The sequence below is a fragment of the Notothenia coriiceps genome, unplaced genomic scaffold (genome assembly GCF_000735185.1).
Source record: "Notothenia coriiceps isolate Sejong01 unplaced genomic scaffold, NC01 NC01_scaffold00016678, whole genome shotgun sequence".
Taxonomy (NCBI): Eukaryota; Metazoa; Chordata; class Actinopteri; order Perciformes; family Nototheniidae; genus Notothenia; species Notothenia coriiceps.
This window is the reverse complement of record NW_011349379.1, coordinates 21,710-41,850: the sequence shown is the minus strand read 5'-3', so window position 1 is coordinate 41,850 and position 20,141 is coordinate 21,710. Positions and strand designations below refer to the sequence as shown.

Sequence of the window (20,141 nt, the reverse complement as noted above, 5' to 3'; positions counted from 1 at the left end):
AAAAAATGGTCTCTACAAAAATGGAGAACAAAATGAAAACGCTCAAACAGTGAGGATCAAAACTTTCATAAGAGCACATAGAGAGCATAGACCTGACTGTGGCAAAAGACAAGAGCAAGGATCTGACCATGGCAATAGACAAAAACGAACTGACAGAGAACACTGGGGGGAACAGGGGCATTTAAACACAAGACAATCAGACACAGGTGGGAACAATCAGGGGCGGGGCTGACGCTGATGAGCACAGGAGACACAGAAGGGGTGACAGGTGAACACAATCAGGGCCGGGGCTGGTGTTGATGAGTCTGGAATGACAGGTAAACGGTAAGTGACTAAACAAAACAGGAAGTGGAAAACAATACAACCAAAAAACAACATAAATCTCAACATTTCTTTCGGTGCACAACAACATATAAAGACGGAGAAAGTAAACGATAACGTTTATGGTTAAGTGTTAGCAACCCCCGAACAAGCTCTTACGTTGATATTGGATATTTTAATAAATTCAATTTGAAAAGAAAACGGGGAAAAAACAAACAAAACGAATAACGAAATTGAAACCCGAATAGTACTCCAACCAACGAATATTCGGATTTTCGAATATTCGGGTACAGCCCTACTGTACACACATATACACATATACACATATACACACACNACATCATAGCATTTAGCTGAGGCTTTTATCCAAAGTGACTTACAATAAGTGCAATAAAGATTCAAACTAAGGACAACAACAACCGTGCTGAGTAAACATGTCAGCACGGTTGTTGTTGTCCTTAGTTTGAATCTTTATTGCACTTATTGTAAGTCACTTTGGATAAAAGCCTCAGCTAAATGCTATGATGTAATGTAGTCTACGTACTTACATTCGACCGGCAACCTTGAGTTGGAGTTTGGGATTGTTAGATTGTTTGTTTAAATAAAGTTAGAACTATCTCTAAATGTATTTTGAAACATATCTAAATAAAAGATAATATGCTAGGAATGTGTTTTAATTGATTAACTCAGTATATCTAATCGTAGCATGAGTGCACAGAGATGTGATCGCAGCCTCTCTGCAGATTACAGCAGATTACAGACCCTCCAGATTGGGATTATAACGGAACCAAATCTCTGGGTTGCCTCCAGCAGGGCTCTCACACACAAAGAGCATGCACACGGAGAGAGACAACTATACAACCATTTCTCTATATCCTAAAAGAGTCCCTCTGAGGTCCCTCTGAGGTCCCTCTGAGGTCCCTCTCAGGTCCCTCTCAGGTCCCTCTCAGGTCCCTCTGAGGTCCCTCTGAGGTCCCTCTCGGGTCCCTCTCAGGTCCCTCTGAGGTCCCTCTCAGGTTCCTCTCAGGTCCCTCTGAGGTCCCTCTCAGGTCCCTCTCATGTCCTTCTCTCAGTTCCCTCTCAGGTCCCTCTCATGTCCTTCTCTCAGGTCCCTCTCATTTCCTTCTCTCAGGTCCCTCTCTCAGGTCCCTCTCAGGTCCCCCTCTCAGGTCCCCCTCTCAGGTCCCTCTCAGGTCCCTCTGAGGTCCCTCTGAGGTCCCTTCTAGGTCCCTTCTAGGTCCCTCTGAGGTCCCTCTCAGGTCGCTCTAAAGAGTCAGCAGCAGGTGTCGGAGGCAGCATTTTGCACCCAGCGCTCTCCCACCTGTTTGGGAGTAAAGTGGGGAAAAGAGCTCTTTTAGAGACACACCTTTGACACACGTCGGCTTGCTCACGGTCGCTTTGGAGCCCAGACCCAGCTGGCCCCAGTTGTTGCTCCCAAACATGAAGAGTTTCCCATTTTCTGTGGAGAGAAAGGAACATGTTTGAGGTGTTTGAGGTGCATTTTGAGGTTCAGCGTGATAACATACAGAAGTAGGAGGCACACATGTATTTCATGGTTGGCAAAATAACATTTTCCTTGCAGGGAAATCAGAATGAGAAAGACTTTCTGTCTTCATTGATAAATCTGTAAACTCTGACATTTTAAAGGTTTTAAACGTTTCCAAGTCCAGTCAAAGACGTGTGGAATGTGTCTTACCTGTGATCAAGGCGGTGTGCTCGTCCCCGCAGGCGATCTTTAAGGGGACGTCGTTTTTAAGCCAGAATTTACTCGGGACGTTTTCCGCGAATTTGCTCTTTCCAAAAGTAAAAACAGCCCCTGATTCTGACAGAGAAGAAGAGGAATAACATCTAGATTACAGGAAACATTCAATTAATGAATTATCAGTGAATCCCTTTGACGTATGTCTTCAACTAAAGCCGGGGTTACTTTGTATTTAAAGATTATTTATACCAATTCAACAAAGAAACACAGAGGATGCAAACTGCAACATTTTATAACAGCTTCTGCATTTAAGTTATGAACACGTGAATGAATCAATAATTAAAACGCAATGCCATACTATCAATTATTCAGAGATGCATTCTTCGTAATGAGTACTTTTGGTACTTTCAGTAGCTATATTTGAATGGTAATACTTTTATACTTCATTCAAGTTTTAATGCAGGATATTACAGATAATAGTTTACACCTCGGTATTAGTACTGTCGACTTTAACTGTCTCACAGCCACAGGGTACGAGAGGGTGGTGTGTGTGTGTGTGTGTGTGTGTGTGTGTGTGTGTGTGTGTGTGTGTGTGTGTGTGTGTGTGTTACAGTATATTTACCCAACAGGTGTTAATGTAATACAAATATATAATTCCCCTTTAAAACACATTTAAAGTAGCATAACATGGAAATACTCACATAAAAGTACCTCTAAACTGTAGTTAAGTAATGAAGTGTGTACATTATGTAAGGACTAACTGAATAAAGGCAGATCAGAAACTAGCTTCAGTTACAGACCTTAGGTTTCTCACAAGCCAACAGAAAACACATTAAAAAAACAACTTTGTTTTAGTTATGCCAGCTAAGAAAAGGGGAAAGAAAACACTTACAGCCAATAACCCGAAATACTTAACTAGCTGTGAGTAATAACGTGTATAATACATACTTTAATATATGATTAAAGCAGAGAAAGTGAAGCTAAAACTGTTTATTTTCCTTTAGCCAGCGAGCTAAAGCAGAAGCTAAACTGCACTTTAAATGCACGCTAACGGCTAATTCAACACTTTAGATATAATTCACTCAGTTTTAAGGGTAAATACGTTGTTTAGCTATAGTCATTTACCTGGTATCTCGTCCTCGGTCTCTCCTGCCATCTCTGCGGGACTTTAATCCGCTTTTCTCGGCGTCGTGGGCGTGTTGCTGCCCCTCTTGTTTACGACTCTGACAACCCGGAAGTAAACAAAACTTCTCCTAGGTTACGACGCCGACAACGTGACCCTTAAAGGGACAGTACCTTGTTTTGAAGCGAGGTGGAAGAATAATACAACTAGTGTACACGTACAAGTACACAGAGTGGGATGTTGTACTTGAATACAAGTAGAAGTACTCAGATATTGTACTTGAGTAAAAGTAGAAAGTAGAAGTACTCAGATATTGCAGATTGATAGTGCAGATTGGTCCATTTCAGAATAATATATAAGATGTTTTATAATGATTGATCATGAAAGTGTTCTCAAAGCTGGTAAAGGTGCAGCTCGTTTGAATGACTTTGTATACTACAGGGTAGACAGGGGATAGGTTTACTCCAGGTGGAACTAAAATCTGATTTAACACTTGATATATTTCACATCATTCATCCACATCTGTGAAGTAACAAAAGGTATTAGATACATGTAGTGGAGGAAAAGTACACAGTAGCATAACATGGAACTACTCAAGTAAAGTGCAAGTACCTCTAATTTGTACTTCCCAGTACACCCATACCATCATCAGATACTGAGTTATAAATGAAACAACACACAGCTCATTTCCATATAATTTAATTTAAAAAATAAATCTTCTTTTAATATCTCTTCAACCAAAATAACTTCATAAACAATATTGGATTTTTGTAAACAAATAACACTTAAATACACTATAACGCTTTCTAACATCTCTGTATTAAAAAGTAATGGTATAACACAGACTTGGACTATGAAACTAATTCCCTTTATTCTTTACCTTAATATTCCACTTTAAATTCACACATTTAACAGATCAAATAAACAACACATTTAAGGTGTTGTTATTATTGCACCCATTCGTGAAACTCATAGGATTTCTTACACAGTGTTCAGGTATTTATAATTTTTACTACATTAAAAGGTAAATAATTGATTAATGATTGGATTCTATTATATTAAGGGATTTGTAAAAGGTCTTCTGCACAGATTAAGGGGTTTTCAGGGGGAAACGTTGACCAAAACAATATACAAACACCCCTTCATTTACAGTGTACCATAAAAGTGCTGTTATGTTTTATTTAAGTTGCAGCAAAACCCATAAAAACACCCTTTAAATGTTACAATTGATCCAATATATCCCATTAAATACCCGAATACTGAATATGAATCCTGTTACTTCTCTGCACGTAGAGATCTTAATACCAACATTACTAACCCGATGATAACTAAAGTGTGTTCGGTGTTTAAGGGTCGATTCAAGGAGCAGTTTGAAGTGTGATTGAATGAGGTCCTACTTTTTAATAGCTTTCTGTCAGTACTCTTATCTTCTTCTATATATAACTATAAGGAAATACACTGACTGTGGAAAGGTACCTCAAACAACCACACTTTAAAACTTTAAGGGCTTTGTTAAGGGATTGTTGTTTCATAGTTTTAAAGGACGCAGTAAGTCTTTTTTTTGAGCACATTCTGAATCCAAGTGCTCCTATATTTATGATCTCTGAGTTCATCAGGTCACAGCTTCCTCGTCCCAGCATGCACTGTTTTGGAAGAACGTGAAGTCTTTGCGACACAGTGTATGACGTACATTATGACTTGGTGGGACAGAATATCAGAAACCCTCGTGGGCATTGCGTCTGGGTTCGGCTTGTCGATGATTCTGGGCACGATTAGTCCTGCTCTGTCAAATGAGTGCTGGAAAGAAAAGCTTAATTTCAAATGTTCATCACGAGGCCTGAACTGTGCCTGTGTTTATCAAAGGACAAGGCATCATGTTCATGCTGAGCGCCTCTTCATTGGGCTCTGCCTCATTGTACTTTTGGTTGATAAAAGCGTCCTCCATGTGATCTTTCTTTGCCCTTCAGCCCTGATCCAGGCCCAGTGGATGAAAGCTCCCCGGGTCCAACACCTTCCTGCCCAGCCAGTGTAAGAGCAGAGAGTACCAGTGGACCCCCTCATGGCTCTGATGGGAACCAGTGAATCCAGTCCAGCTGTGGAGGATCCTCAGAGGAGAGAAAGCCCAGTGAGCGAGGGCGTGCTGCTCCACCACCGCGTAGCAGGAAACCAACACGCCGTTCACCACCAGCGTCCCCTGCTGGGTGAGCGGAGCAAACGCACCCCTGCTGGTCCTCAAAGTGACCCGTTTGACCCGAGAAAGACGCCCTTCTCCACCCGTTTGCACCACCACACACTGTCCTATTTGAGCGTCACTAGCATACACCGATCTGAGGCTACGTGGCAACATCCCCTCGGTGCAGTTCCCCTCCGACACGAAAACGAGGTGCGCGGCGGTGAGAGAAATGTGGGCGCCGGACTCAGTGTGCAGCGTGTAGAAAAGCGTCCGGGTCACGAGGTCGTGGTCCAGGAAGAGCAGGACTTCGCTGTAGATTAACTCCCCGGTGTCGTTTCCCACCGTTAGGACGCGCTCCCCAGGTCGAAGGTTGCTCAGAGACTTCTGCTCGCCGCTCGATAACATCACCGAGGCCTCGCCGGGGAAACACCCGCCAGATTTAGCCGCCACGGAGTGATCTGAAAGAGACGCCACGAGGTTAGAAAGGAAGTCACAAATGCTCATCATCAAGTAAGCAGCCTTGGGTCCCTTGACAGGCGCTATACAAATGTAATCTATTAGTATTATTATTAAGTAGCATGCAGTTTTAACTTAACATCTCATTTATTGACCTGAATGAGTCCTGACAGGAAGGAGCTCCTCCTAAGGACATCATAAATCTGTATCGACTCCCTTTGGACAAATATTGACTTTCCTTTCTTTCCTGAACACAAAAGAATGTGTCACTGTGTGTGTGTGTGTGTGTGTGTGTGTGTGTGTGTGTGTGTGTGTGTGTGCGTGCGTGCGTGCGTGCGTGCGTGCGTGCGTGCGTGTGTGTTGGCACTTTGGGGATAAATATTTGGGGAAGGTATGAAAAGTTAAGGCCAGGTGATAAGATAAGTGAGGAGGAAGCAGCCGAGGGTTAATCATCTAAAAACACAGTTTGAAAACGTCTCTTCAACATTCACATATCTGCATATATCTGAAACGACTTAAATAGACTAAATATATATATATATATATATATATTGTGAAGTAATGGAAATATGTCTGATCTTGTCGTAACGCTGCAAAGGTCAGAGGTTAACAGAGCTGCTCTCTAGTGGTTGTTTCCCCTCACTTGAAGCATTTTAAATGAAACATTGAGGAGAACCAGGAGAGTCAAAAACATGAACGAATACCAACTTGATTGGTTGCCCTTCTGATCAAGTCAAGGACTGGGACCTCGCTACCCGATCTGGGAGGAGAGAAGAAGAAGAAGTAGGAAACAGGAGAGAGACAGAAAGGAGATCTCAGTTACCACTCGGTGTAAAATGTGTGAGGCGGGTGTTTAAACTGTGACGACTGTGTGACTTTCAGCTCTTCTCATGGCACACACGTGTTACTTTTCATACAAGAAGAAGGAAAGGAGACACTTTCAGCATCGTACACTCTTCTTTTTTATATCAAATCAAAAATGTGACGAAATAACTACTAAGTCCATCAACAAAATAGAGCTTTACATGTTAATTGTTGGCTTTAAAACACTACACTACCCATGAGCCTCAGCTGTACATGCAAATGAGAAGAAGCTAAGTACGAAAAATGTAGATTTGGATCTTAAGCAACACATTTACCAGAGTTTTAAACTGTGATTGCACTGAAATGCATCCTGGGTATCTTTATTATTTCATGCACCTGCCGAAATGATGCCGTGGGTTAAAACAAATCTCATTCTTTCACAGCCACACTCACTATAGCTCATCTGCAGGCTGTGCTTTTAGTTCTGACATGCCTTATGTTCGCTAATGAACCGATTCCCATTCTTAAAATCAATCACTTGAGTCATTTTTAAGCTTCATTGTCCTCAAGTGCAAATAAAGTGCTGCAAAAAAAGCCATAAAAAGCTCCCAGAAGCAAATGTTTAGATGTGATGTGGAACGTGGGTGAGTGGCAGGTGAGACAGAGAGAAAGAATGAAATATAAGAGCTGGATATAGTTAGGGTGCGAGCAAGAGGAAAGTTCAGGATGGAAGAGGGAAACAGGAAAGGTTAGGAAAAAGGAAAAACGCAGCGTGGCAGTTTTTAAATCGATTGCTCTGTTCTGCATTTGGGTTTGAGAGTCCCTGTGCAACACAAGTCCTCTGATCATACTATTGTCAGGCTGCAGGAAACATGTTGAGATGGCAATTTGTTTGATTAGTAATGCAGGATGCAATATGCACCGGCAAAGAACCTGTGCCTACAACATTTCATAGGTAGTTTAAGAGTCCTGAGACATTAAAGTCAAGTCTGAAGGCTATGAACTTTACAGGGAAATACATGTTAGAGAATTGCTTCTAAAGGACTTAAACAATCGTTTGAATCCATTTCCCCGAAGTCTATAATCAAAAAAGAAAAGCCCAGTTAAAGCATCACTAAGAGACTTTCATACAAAGACCCCCCTCCCCTGACTTGACGCTGCAGTGGATGTGGGATTTGGACTCGTAGTTTAAATAAGTTTGCACATATTGCATGTTCAGTAAGGCCCAGTAAACTTGTCTCTGAACGTGAATAAAATACTTCTTATCTTATCCTATGATAGATCAAACCCTCCTCCAGTGTTTGGATGCCTCGCCCCCCTCACCTGACTTGACGCTGCAGTGGATGTGGGCTTTGGACTCGTAGTAGACCCAGTCGAAGCCGGCCTCCACGGCCAGGCGGGCCAACATGGCGTACTTGTTTCTGTCCCGGTCGGAGGTGGTGATGTCCACGGATCTCCCCTCGTAGTGAAGGGATTCCTCCGAGTGATGGCCGTCCTCGTCCCAGCCCTCCGTGACCCTCAGACGGACCCCATGCCACAGGTTCATCACCGAGATGGCCAGAGAGTTCAGCTTGTCTTTGCAGCGCTGCGGGAAAACACACACAATTATTAATGAGACTTGTTGGAGTCAAAAGAAAACACATTAAAAACCAACTTTGTTTTAGTTATGCAAGCTAAGAAAAGGGGAAAGAAAACACTTACGGCCGATAACCTGAAATACTTCACTAGTTGTGAGTAATAACGTGTATAATACATACATACATATATCATTAAAGCAGGGAAAGTTAAGCTAAAACTGTACATTTTCCGTTAGCCAGAAGCTGAACTGCACGTTAAATGGCTCATTCAACACTTAAATGTCCTTGAATTGAAACACAAGGCCAATTCGGTTACAAAAATGCAATTAAAAACTGCAAATGAAAAAATAAAATGACTTTGAAACAATGTGTTATTGATGAGATTTCTGAACCCTCTGTATGGACACCGTGTTGATGTTCTCTTAAATACAGATATGAAACGTCACCCCTCTCCCCTCTTGTCTGTGGCTGCAGCCGTCCCACAATGCACCTCTGCTGTCCCTGCTGATGTTTGCTCTCTGCGGTGAGGTTATAGATGGGGGGGGGGGTCCCTCTAAACCTGGAGTCTGGTCAGGGTGAGCAAACAGGAGGTGAGAGGGCCGATTGAGGGACTCATTTAACTCCCCTCTGCTCCCCCAATAAATCCTGCAGGCAGTTAGCGTGACCCCCCCCCAGAGGCATTGTCCGGGGGTTTATCCAGCCGAATGTCTCAGGGGACACTTTAGAGACACATTAGAGGGGACATTTGGTCAGATTGGCCTAAAGAGGCTGCTGTTTCCCTCGAAAACTATAAAATGTCAATAATGTTGTGCTTTTTGGTTGAAATAAGGTCTGTGGTTAACACAAGCTGAAGAGATCAACAACTATAAAATGCTTAGCGGTGGTGACATGAAGTCATGTGACCGTGCTGTAGTTCCTTTATAGCCCAACATTAGCCACCTTTAGCTTAGCGGTGGTGACGTGAAGTCATGTGACCATGCTGTAGTTCCTTTATAGCCCAACATTTTGTCTAAAATAAATAGATATTAAGATCTGAAATTCAGGACAAAAAAAGAGCTGTGGTGCTAATTGTTTTAAAGAGGAAGCAAAACATTTCTAAATGTGTGAAATGTAACTTTACGTCTCAGCTGACCTCGTTTCAAAATGGCATTAATTATTCCTGAGAGAGCTCTTTTTAAGTCCATAAATGAACCAATTAAGCTGAAATCCTGAGGGAAGTTCTACAGGTTTTATCAATAGAGGTGTTTTTCCCTTGACTGACAGTTTAAATGAAATACATCAACATTAAAGTGGTATTAAATCAAGTTTGCATGACTATAGGAGTCTTGTGTTTCGCCGCAGTCCCTGAAGGCGTCTGGCTTCATGAATCCGAGCCTATTTCAGAGTGGGATTAAACCCCATAAATGTCCTTTTCCACGGCGGCTGTGATAAGAATAGATGCCTTTTCACGGTGTCCACTGTGGATTTTAACGTCCTATGTTTTCTCTGCGGTCACAGCAACGAGCTGGACTTCATAAATCAGACGATACACGTTGTTGGTTTTCCTTTCAAGGTATCCAGATGGACGGGGGGTGCAGCGCACTAAACCGCTGGCTGCACAAACATATGCACACCTTCACGCTGCAAGAAATGTCATTTAGTCTCATGTGGCGCCTCCAAGTCGTGTTTGCATGAGAGAGGGGACACAATCTGCAGAAAGAAAGACCCTTCTTTATATTCCGATGCATTAAGGAGGTTGCACTGGATGGTTTTAAATCAAACACCACGGGTTGCTTAAAGGCTGCACTCTTTGGAGCAAGCAAGAATAAAAGAAAATAAAGCAAATTAAGGTGGAACAAATACTCTGGGCTTCAGTTAAATAAATGTTCTAATTTGTGTTCATCTCTTTAATGCAACATTTAACAATGTGTCTTTCTGTAGGTTATTTCTTGATTGATAAAGAAATCTCAAGCAACTCAGTTATGAAATAAAACCTTCTAAATAATACATTAGTTCAATGTAAGTGAATCCTCACATTTCGCACGACAGATATATACAACAATTATTATACAGTTACCAATGTCTCATTGACTTGTCTTTTTCATTTTGAATGCAAACAAATAATTTGTAAAGTAATTTAAGCTCTCCAAACTAGGAAATGTACAGATAGCAGAATATGAAAATACTCGAGTCAAGTAGAAGTATACTCTAAGTGCAGCACATGAGTAAAAGTACTTTTGATCACTGTAAATACGTGAATTAAAGCTCCACTTCTTGCATGTCTCGCCCATGAACCTGATAAAAAGTACTGACACTTCTTGCAGCGTGCCCTCGCCCCTGAACAGTCGCGTCTGTATGCAGCGCCCAGGAAAAAGCGAATAAAAAATAAAGAGGCAAAAAAAAAAGCCGTATAATTAAGGCTTCAACACAAGTGAAGTGGGCTATTTCTGCACATGTGCGCTGCGAAAACAAACAAAAAAGTAACACGGAATAGTAAAAGACAAACAGGAGGCTGTCTCTGCGGCTTGGAGCCGTAAATTGTGTGCAGGTCTGCGGCGCTAGGAGAAGTGTTTGGAGACGCTTCACATCTCTTTAAGGTCTTTAAAATCCCTGCTTAACTAAGAGTAAGAAAAGCATGTGATATATGATTTAACAGAGTTCAGGTTGGCTGATGTGATTTCGTCTCTCCTGTGGTTGACATTTTAGGAGACTTTTTCCAGGGAAAGTACCAGCATCTTTGATTCAAATAAATCCATTTGGGTCAGTTTTGGGGGGTGATTTAAACATTTAAATCTGGCGTTTTTGCACCAAAGAAAAAGAAGCAAACTAATCCCTATGTGCTGTTTCGTTCGCCCCCCCCCCCGGATTTTAAAACGTTATCTTGTACTTCCTCACTTTAAACTCATCTGAAGTGAGTTTTTTAGGCTGATATTTCTTGCAGTGCACGCACTGAGGTGACAGCTCGGGGCAGCAGTGCACGCTCTCCCTCCCCACGTGGGTCTGTGGACATAAGGCTGCCGCGCGGAGAGGAAGCCCGCGGTCACCAGAGCCAGATATAAATACTTTATTCCCGGGGAAATTGGGAGTCAAATAAATTCCACCAGGGGCCACATCAATGACGGAGTCGTAAAAGATTCTGACAGTCCAAACTCGGGCTAAAAACGGTAAGCATCAGTGCAGCTTGACCAAACCAAATACGACTTTTGGCAGTTTTTTCACCCAAAGACATGATGCAAAACAGAGGGCATAGTGTTTTAATTAAGAGAGACCGCTTTTCCATACATTTTTAGACGGGGTTACCCTCTTTTACGCACGACCTGCCCACAGTGGAGCTATGAAAGTCCCTCAGATCCAAAGTGGTCTCCTTCACAGCCCAGCAAACAGCAGCAGGGTTTCAGCCATCGACCAGAGAGTTGTGCAAATCAGTTTCCCAACCATGACATCCACCATACTTATTTCCACATATAGTTGGAATAATCTTCCACTGAGGCTGCTGTGATTTAAACCGTGTTGTTAAATGGATGTGTTGGTTTTAAAAAGCATTAAACAAAAGCAAATATAGATTTAAAAAAGGCCAAAGGTAAGTTAAACACCATTTTGTATGTTAAGACAGATTCTCCTCACATTATTGGCGAGCCTTGAGTCAACATGACATGCGGAAAAAGATAACAGTGTCCACGCGTTTAGAGACTGGCCAAAGTGCAGTGCGCAGAAACACCTCCTTGAAGAGCCGATTTCATGGGAAATGGACCTATACAGTGTCCGGGAGGGTTACCTGTGTCATCATGCGGTCTGCACCTGTGTTCTCCTCATCCTTGAAGATGATGTCCGGGTTGTAATTGGGGGTGAGCTCCTTGAAGCGCTCGGAGTTACGGGTGATTTTCCCCTCGTACCTCCCGCTGGCTCCTAGCGTCTTCTCCGCCACGTTGGGGCTGAACTGCTTGTAGGAAAGAGGGGCAAGTTTCCGTGGAGACCGTCTCTTACCGTGACCTCTGCCCGGTCCGCAGCCCTCGCTCCCCGGCGCGAGGAGGAAGGCGCACCCCGCGAGGCACGTCACGAGCCTGGGGAGCAGCATCGCCCCCCCTTTAAATCCCCTTTATAATATAAGCGGAGGCACCAGAGCAGGACTCACTCCTGCGCCCCACAAAGTGTCCATTCCCGGCGCGTAAAAGTGCCCAGTGCGCCGCTGGAGACCTGGACCGGTGCTGTCCCGAGTGCACGCGGAGGCAGGGGCATAAATAGGGCGAGGTGAGTTTATATTGGCACGCGGCTTCAAAGCTCCAGAGGCTGTGAGAAGAAGCTGCAGACAGACACGGAGGCGCGCGGTGCGTAATGGGCACGCGGTCAGAGGGTGTCCCGAAGCGCGCGCGGAGACCGACTACAGGACAGATGAGGTGCCGCGAGACAAGAAGGAGACCGCGCCCTCGCGCCCTCCTCCCCCCCCCCCTCTCTCTCCACAGGCTGTTTACTGTCACCGAGACACGAGACTTTGGACCATCGTCTTCTCGTTAAAACGTTCTCACCCCTCCTCGGCGAGAGTTCAGACTCCTCAGAGAATGACATAAGAGTCAGAGCTGAGGGAATAAGGAACAGTTTCCTCATTATATTTCAATCACCTGCCACTTGTAGTACAATAAGTGCAGTCAACAATGAGGACCATGCTTACATCCTGCAGCCAAACATGTTCAGTATTCAGATATTACACGTTTTTTTAAAGTTATTTTACACTTGTATTGGCCAAGGTGCAGACATCATGCTCTCCTAAATACTTCACTGATTATTTACTGTTGAGTTCACTTCACCTGAACGTGCCCTTCAATCTAAAGGACTCTTCACATCAACTACATTTCCCAGAATCCCCAGGGGTACAATAGATAGTTTACAATTGATCATCGAATTGATTAATTGCAGCTGTGCTTCTGCTTTAGGCACTAATTGTATATCTTAGAAACAGAAGTAATCAACATTTCCTTTCTCTAAATAATGCATCTTTCGGAGCCAAGAATTGGAGGTTTTATCGCAGCATCTTTCCAGGAAACTATAAGGAAAACAATTATTTATACCTTCTGCATTTCCCAGTTAACGTGACGGCATTTTTCGGCAGTGTTTGTCAGAAACTCTTGAAGTCCTGCGGGCAAACGGAGCCTTTCCATCTGAAACTTCAAGAGCATTCCCCAGATGCTGCAACACCTTGAGTCAACATCTCACCACGCTCACAAAAGCTGCATCGACCGCGCTCTGCTCATTATTCTCCGTCTGAATCACCTCAGAGTCACTCTCACAAACACAGGATTCCTCTTGATCAAATTTAAAAGAAATCCCGTTAAAAAAAGTCTTCTGACGCTTCAACCATTTTCTGTATTCATATTTAATAACAAACTGCAATCATTCTAATATTTACATACATATTCAACAGGTTGACTTCTTTAAAACCCAAAATCTATCAATAAAAATGATTTATTACTAAAAAAAAAAAATACATAAAAAGCCTAAAAATAAGAAACATCTTTTAAGATTTTTCCTTTTTGTCATCAAATAGATAAAAACACTTTTTCCTTATTAAAAAGCATCGTAATTGTTGTGTGTGTGTCTACTGCTCATCTGAAAAGTCCCACTTTCTTCTTCTTTGGTTTGGCAGACGGTCGCTCTGCAGGGGCGGACGGTAGAGACTGTGGAGGACACAAAAAAGTGGACGTTTTTTTGGATTTTTTGGATTAGTTTTAAGTCGTTTTCCTGCATTCTCCTCTCTGAATAATCCTCCTACTTTTCTACTTTATTGGTAGTGGAAATACTTGATATTCGTTCACGTTTACCGTGTCTTTGAACGTCTTTTGCACCGAAGCAAACTCCTCGTATGGAAACCTACTTTGTAATAAAACCAAGTCTGATTATTTTCTGGACCTCTCCTGTCACACTGTTGGAGGTAGAAGCCGTTAAGTGTGTCTCTGGAGTCATGGAATCATGTAATCAAGGAGTTCATTGATAAACAGAGGAATTTGTTAATCTCACCTTTTTTTCTGTGGCTCTGTCGGCCATTTTGGCTCCAGCTGCTTCCAGTTGCACTTCCTCGGCCGCTCCACTGTCCACCTTAGAACCTCCTGCAGAGACACAAAGACACTCAGGAACAATTCACCACCTTGTTCATTTCTTCTTGTATTCGTGTCTGCTTGTGCTGCAATATGTGTTTTAATGATATCTACTTTAGATTCCTGTAGAGGAGCAACGATCTAGAAATTCAATAGAATGCTCAGCTATGTGGAAATAGTCGTCTCAGGTGTGGACAAAAACCCCACCATGTACCTCTTTGAATCCTACTTGATCTGGATATTAAATGCTAAACAGGGCCTGATAAGATGGAGACTAACAAGTGGATGTTTCTTTGAACTTTGTAGGTTAGTTCCCGACCTAAAGAGGAGGTGATGTCCGGTTCGTCAGCAGGATGTTTTTATAGTCAATAGAGACAAGACCTTTCCTCTTGTGTGTTTCTACTTGGTTTGATCTCAGAATATATAGTTTGAATTGTCCTTAAGGAAAAAAGGTCAGCAGTGTAAGGGTTTGCTGCTTTCCTTCCGTCAGTGGGATTATATCAGAGACTCCACTCTGGATATTTTTACTGTTCTGACATTTTACAGGCTAACTCTTATTTGATCTGGATATGAAATGCTAAACAGGGCCTGATAATATCGTTAAGATGGAGACTAAGAAGTGGATGTTTCTTTGTAGGTTAGTTCCAGACCTAAAGAGGAGGTGATGTCCGGTTCGTCGGCCGGCGTCTCCTCCACAGACGGCTCCTTGGACAGTTTGCGTTTCCGGGAGTTTTCGTGACTCACGACGGCGGCGTAAAGCTGCTGGAGGCCGGCGTCAAACTGCAGAGAATCAGACTGACCTGAGACCAGCAGAGGGAGAGCCTGAGGGGGGAGGAACAGGAAGACGAGCGACCGTTACCTTCTAACTAAAAGATGTGTGTGTTTGGATTCATTAAAATAGGATCAGTCCCAACAAGGTCCTGTGTTTTTCTGTCTGCCTGTTCTCACACCGTATCATTCCCATCTTCAGATGTTTCTCTATCTCCGTCTGCAGCTTTGAAGCCAATACATCCATAAAGATTCAAAAGGAATAATCGGCTGCATGAAAGTGTCCTTTTGACGCGGCCCGGGGCTTTGGGTGCGTTTGTTTTACGGCCCTGCAGTGGGAGTCACATGCTGGAGGTGTGACGGCTCGCGATAAGCCTCTAATCAAAGCTGCGGTATTGGCACAGCTGACCACAGGTGGAGCAGGAACAACTGACACACACACACACACACACACACACACACACACACACACACACACACACACACACACACACACACACACACACACACACACTCTGAACCACAAGCCTGACAGATAAGGGTGCGTGTAAACTCCTGCGACATTATGCAAACGCACGTAGAAAAACACGCGCTGTTCACTGGACCCGGCTTTCTCCCCCGACGCAGAGAGGACAAACTCTCCAAATTAGCTCCTCAAATATTGACCGGCAGAAATTGGTGGTCTCGCGCTCGCTGTCAGGAGAGAGGGGCTCCTAAACACACTTTGGTCAGGTTTCGAGGTTTTGCATTGATTTATTTTTGTTATTTGTTTGTTTAAATATCGTAAAAATAAATGTAAATGCTCTGGTGAGGCTTAGTTCTGCTTTGGGCACAGAGAAAGCAATGTGCTGCAGAAAGCCCACCTTAGTCTCTCCTGTTCTCAGCCCCCTCCTCGCCCCCTCCCCCCCCCGCTGCCAACTCACTTTGCATTATTTGATCTGAAAGGTGGACTTTAATTGGTTGGATCCGGCTCTTCTTTCAGCGCTTAAAGACCCTTCCTTTCTATGGAATCTGCCACGGGAAGAAACAAACGCATGATCACAAATGGAAGTGATAAGATAGAAGGCACTTTTTAAAACAGGAGTTGCTCTGAAACAACATGTGTTTTCTGCATTATTGCTGCGAGTTTCCCTTCTTTGTCCCGAAAGTTGCAGAAAACAGACCCGCTTCACCAAAACAACAACTTTTTGCATCATCTGAACGAACTCTCACACAGACGGCGGGAAACTAGGACACCAAAGTAAAATGTATAAGATACCATGTTGTAAACTATGAGATGATAAGAGCCTGAAGGAAAGAGAAACAGGAAGCTGAGCGCGGGGTAAATAAAATAAAAAATACGAGACACGTTAGAAACACAGAAATTAATGTCATTTAGGGAAATCAAATGTTGACTATCGAATAGAAAAGTGATTACAGAAGGTCAATAACCTTCAAGGTTCTCTCTGGAAAGTTCCTCCCTGTTGTTGAAACTGAGCAAAGTCTAACGAGGAGGAGGAAGAGGAGGAAGAGGAGGAGGAGGAGGAGGAGGAGGAGGAACTCCCCTCAGAGGAGCATCATGTGTGGGGAAGGTGATGAGAGGAAGTCGGTGTTCCTCTATTCTTAGCAGGTAAACACCTTCTGTTTTTAAGACGGGGGTCTTGGTGCCGAGGAGTCTCTCTCTCTCCCCCTCCCTCTCCCTCTCCCTCGGCTTCCCGTCCTCCAAACTGAACGTCGAGGTCACACAGCTTCAGTTGCTCTAATAAACGTCCCCATTATGAATGCAGATATTCCACCACAGCAGGATATCTGCATTTATTATAATTATTATTGTAGGGTTATAAATGCATTATCTCACTTAAAGAGGCCCCCTTGTGCTTTTTGGGGGTTATCCCTTTCCCTCTCATGTGTTTCATGAATGGCTGGAACACAGTGACATCACTATGTAACACTCGCCCAACACATTGTGTGTGATAGGCTAAGGGGGCGGGACATCTATAAGCAGTTGACCAATAAATGTTTTTTATTGATTTTAATGTTTCTTTTCTTTTTTTATTGTAGTTTATTTTTTGCTATTTACTTTTGTTTAATTCTATTTATTTTGTAATTTTTGTATTGTATTATTTTTAATGTTATACTAAGCTGGAGCACCTATTAAAAAAAAATCAAAATTCTATAGGTTTTCCTGCATGTTAATGATGAATGGCCGGAACACAGTGACATCACTACGGAACTCTTGCTCTCCTATTGGCTAGCCCTCCAACACATTGTGTGTGATAGGCTAAGAGGCGGGAAATCTCTAAGCAGTTGACCAATAAATGGCTATATTGATTTTACTCATTTCAAATTGTATTTAAATTCTAATTTTTTTATTCTAGGGTATTTTTTACTTAACAAATTGGATTAAATTCAATTTTTTTGTCAAGTTTAAAATGTATTTGATTTACTACTAAACTGGAGCACCTATCCATTTCCCCCGGTGATAAATAACGTGTCTCTGGTTTTGAAGCGTTGCCCGGCAGGTCCCCCGTGCTGCTGTTCTGTGTTCCTGCTCTCATGTTGCTCACCGTCACGTGAGGTTTCTGCGGGCTGCCGCACGCCGCTGGTCCTGGCTGGGACTCGAACCGGCAGCTGCGTTGGCCACAGAGGGATAATTACAGACGAGGGCAAGCTGGTGGAAACTGTGTGCAACGGACAGAGGAGGAGGATCTGCTGGAGACTCTTTAGAAACAAGGCCTGAAGCTCATGGTTGTTGCCATTATTTGTTTAGCCTGTAAAAATATCCAGAGTGACGTCTCTGGTATAATCCCACTGACGGAAGGAACACACACATGTTCAGCGTTGAACACGAGAAACACAGCAATGACGTTTTGTTCCGTAAACGACTAGTTGTAATGATATATTGTGGAGATCAAATCAAGTAGAAAACGCACATTTGAGAGGAAAGGTTTTGTCTATATTGACTATTAAAACATCGTTAGGAACAAACCAATCACAGGGATGGTTTCTACAAACTTATAATTACTTTTTATTTCTTTCAAAATCAGGCAGGAACTCGTTTTTCCAACAAATCAAACGTTCTTACTGTTTCCATGCACCAACATACGTGCACATCACTACGTAACACTCACGCTCCTATTGGCTAGCGCTCCAACACATCGCACGTGATAGGCTAAGGGGCGGGACATCTCACAACAGAGCCAGCCAGCTAACCAATCAGAGCAGCTCTGGTTTCAGACAGAGGGTGAAAAGAGGTGCTGCAGCACAGGAGAGACACTAACATGTTGACAGATACATTTTTGTTTCCCGGCGTAGCATTATTTTAAATTTCTAGCCAGGAATCTAAATATTTAAAGGTTTACGTCACTTTGATGCCCCCCCCCCCCCCCTCGAGCCTCTCCTTCTTACCACCCGGACCCTGCATTCCTCAGGTATGTGAGATAAAAGCTGCTCGCTGCCGTTTATGAGAACAGAAGTCAATTATTTACTGAGGAGGAAAACCTTCGTCCCCTTTCCTCCTTCCCTTTCCTCCTTCCCTTTCCTCCTAACTCTCTGACTGACTGTTCCTTCACACGATCCGAAGAGGAGTTATAATCAAAGCCTTCACAAGCATAACTCTAATGACCTGAAAGCTACATTCTGTGAGTGAATCTGGTGTGAAAGATGTTGACCCGTCAAGCATGCTCAAATCACTTTAAAGAGTTATAGTGAGGTTCTGCACAAGTCAAATATTACACGCAGAAACAAATGCTTCGTGTTTGTTGCCCAGGGTTCAACCCTTCTTCGGGCTGCATTTTGTTCTGAAAGAGGTTTTTAAATGAAGACTCAAAGTAGGAGAGGAAACGGTTTGTCAGACGCAGAGAAACAGTCGTTTTTGACGAACTGAAAGCTCAAAAACTGGAATTAAAGCAGAATATTTACTTTGATAAAATGATGAAAATGAGGGAATGATTACATCTATCTTTTCTCTGATATGCAGTTCATTGGTGCTGCTCTCTTTAGGACTTCATGCCATAAAGGAGCTTCTAGTGGCTTCAAAGTGTTCTGCAGCTTCTCCTAAATGTTGCTTTGGCTGCTTAACGCCTTAAAAACATTCTGCCTTTCTCTTAACTAGATGCAAACAGATATTAGGATTTGCATCGTCCTCAACCTTTTCAGCAAATTATCATAAAACCCAAGAAACTGAAGTAAAAAAGTTTCTGATTGATTCTGGTTTGGTTTCTGAGCCCTCAACGAGAAAGACCAGCCATTAAAAAAAGGAAAGCAGGAAATTTGAAGTGAGCAACGCCTACTTTTGGAGGCCAACGACGCAGGAAGGCGACACAGCCTGAATGATGTGGCCGTGTGCAGCTCAGGCGAGGTGCTCTGGTCCGGAGAGGCCACTAATTGTCAGATGTCGTTAAAACTGCGGCGCGGTTTGCAAGAGGAGCTGTGAAGCCGCCGCCTCATCAAACAGGAAGTGGGCCGTGTTCCCAAAACAGTGACAATTCAATTCAGAGCTGACAACTGTGTGACGCTGCCACACACACACACACACACACACACACACACACACACACACACACACACACACACACACACACACACACACACACACACACACACCAGATTTAGGTCGTAAGGAAAGCTGATGTGATCTTTAACTTGTTTTTATCCTGTGCCCGAGTTAAATCTGTGTGTGTGTGTGTGTGTGTGTGTGTCAGTGGGAAGCGTATGTAAATGTTGACCTGAGCTGGGTGGGGTGTTTGTGTGGTGACGGGCTGGGGAGGGGCTTCCAGTGAAAGCAGAAAATAAAACCTGCTCTCCTGTCATCATCGGCTCTCCTTCACTGTCCTGCTCTGCCCTTGGTGTGGGAAACAGAGGCCACAAATTACACACACACACACACACACACACACTAACTACACACACACACACACACACACACACACACACACACACACACACACACACACACACACACACTTGTGGCGATGGTGAAAGAGGGGGTGATGAGGCGGAAGAAATTCGTAGATGTTTGTCTGTTCTCTGTTGGCACCAGGATCGTAAATAACTGAGTAAATGTCAAAAAAGTTCAAGAGGAAGAAAAAGTGACCGCTGTGAGAATGACACACACACACACACACACACACACACACACACACACACACACACAGATATTTGCTCTCACAAA

At 43.3% G+C, this 20,141-nt stretch overlaps 2 protein-coding genes across 2 annotated transcripts in view; both read right to left on the bottom strand.

The window, feature by feature from the left end:
• Positions 1–3,239, bottom strand: part of LOC104949670 (X-linked retinitis pigmentosa GTPase regulator-like) — a 16,444-nt gene extending 13,205 nt beyond the window's left edge. The window contains exons 1-3 of the mRNA XM_010776061.1: positions 3,149–3,239; positions 2,018–2,143; positions 1,593–1,780 (exon numbers count right to left, since the gene is read on the bottom strand). Coding sequence (XP_010774363.1) covers positions 1,593–1,780; positions 2,018–2,143; positions 3,149–3,179 — 345 coding nt within the window. The 5' untranslated portion in view covers positions 3,180–3,239. The remainder of the gene's footprint in view (positions 1–1,592; positions 1,781–2,017; positions 2,144–3,148) is intronic.
• A 644-nt stretch (positions 3,240–3,883) lies between these two features.
• Positions 3,884–12,231, bottom strand: ihha (Indian hedgehog signaling molecule a). Its single transcript, XM_010776058.1, has 3 exons — positions 11,911–12,231; positions 7,903–8,164; positions 3,884–5,777 (listed from the first exon to the last, which is right to left on the bottom strand). The coding sequence occupies exons 1-3, from the start codon at positions 12,208–12,210 to the stop codon at positions 5,110–5,112; spliced, it is 1,230 nt and encodes a 409-aa protein (XP_010774360.1). The 5' UTR covers positions 12,211–12,231; the 3' UTR covers positions 3,884–5,109.
• Between the last annotated feature and the right edge of the window lie 7,910 nt (positions 12,232–20,141).

Coding starts and splice junctions, on each gene's coding strand:
- ihha (XM_010776058.1), bottom strand. CDS start 12,210: ATGCTGCTCCCCAGGCTCGTGACGTGCCTCGCGGGGTGCGCCTTCCTC. Junction 8,165..11,910: donor CAGACCGCATGATGACACAG/GTAACCCTCCCG, acceptor GTTTTCCCGCAG/CGCTGCAAAGACAAGCTGAA. Junction 5,778..7,902: donor CCACTGCAGCGTCAAGTCAG/GTGAGGGGGGCG, acceptor CGTCTCTTTCAG/ATCACTCCGTGGCGGCTAAA.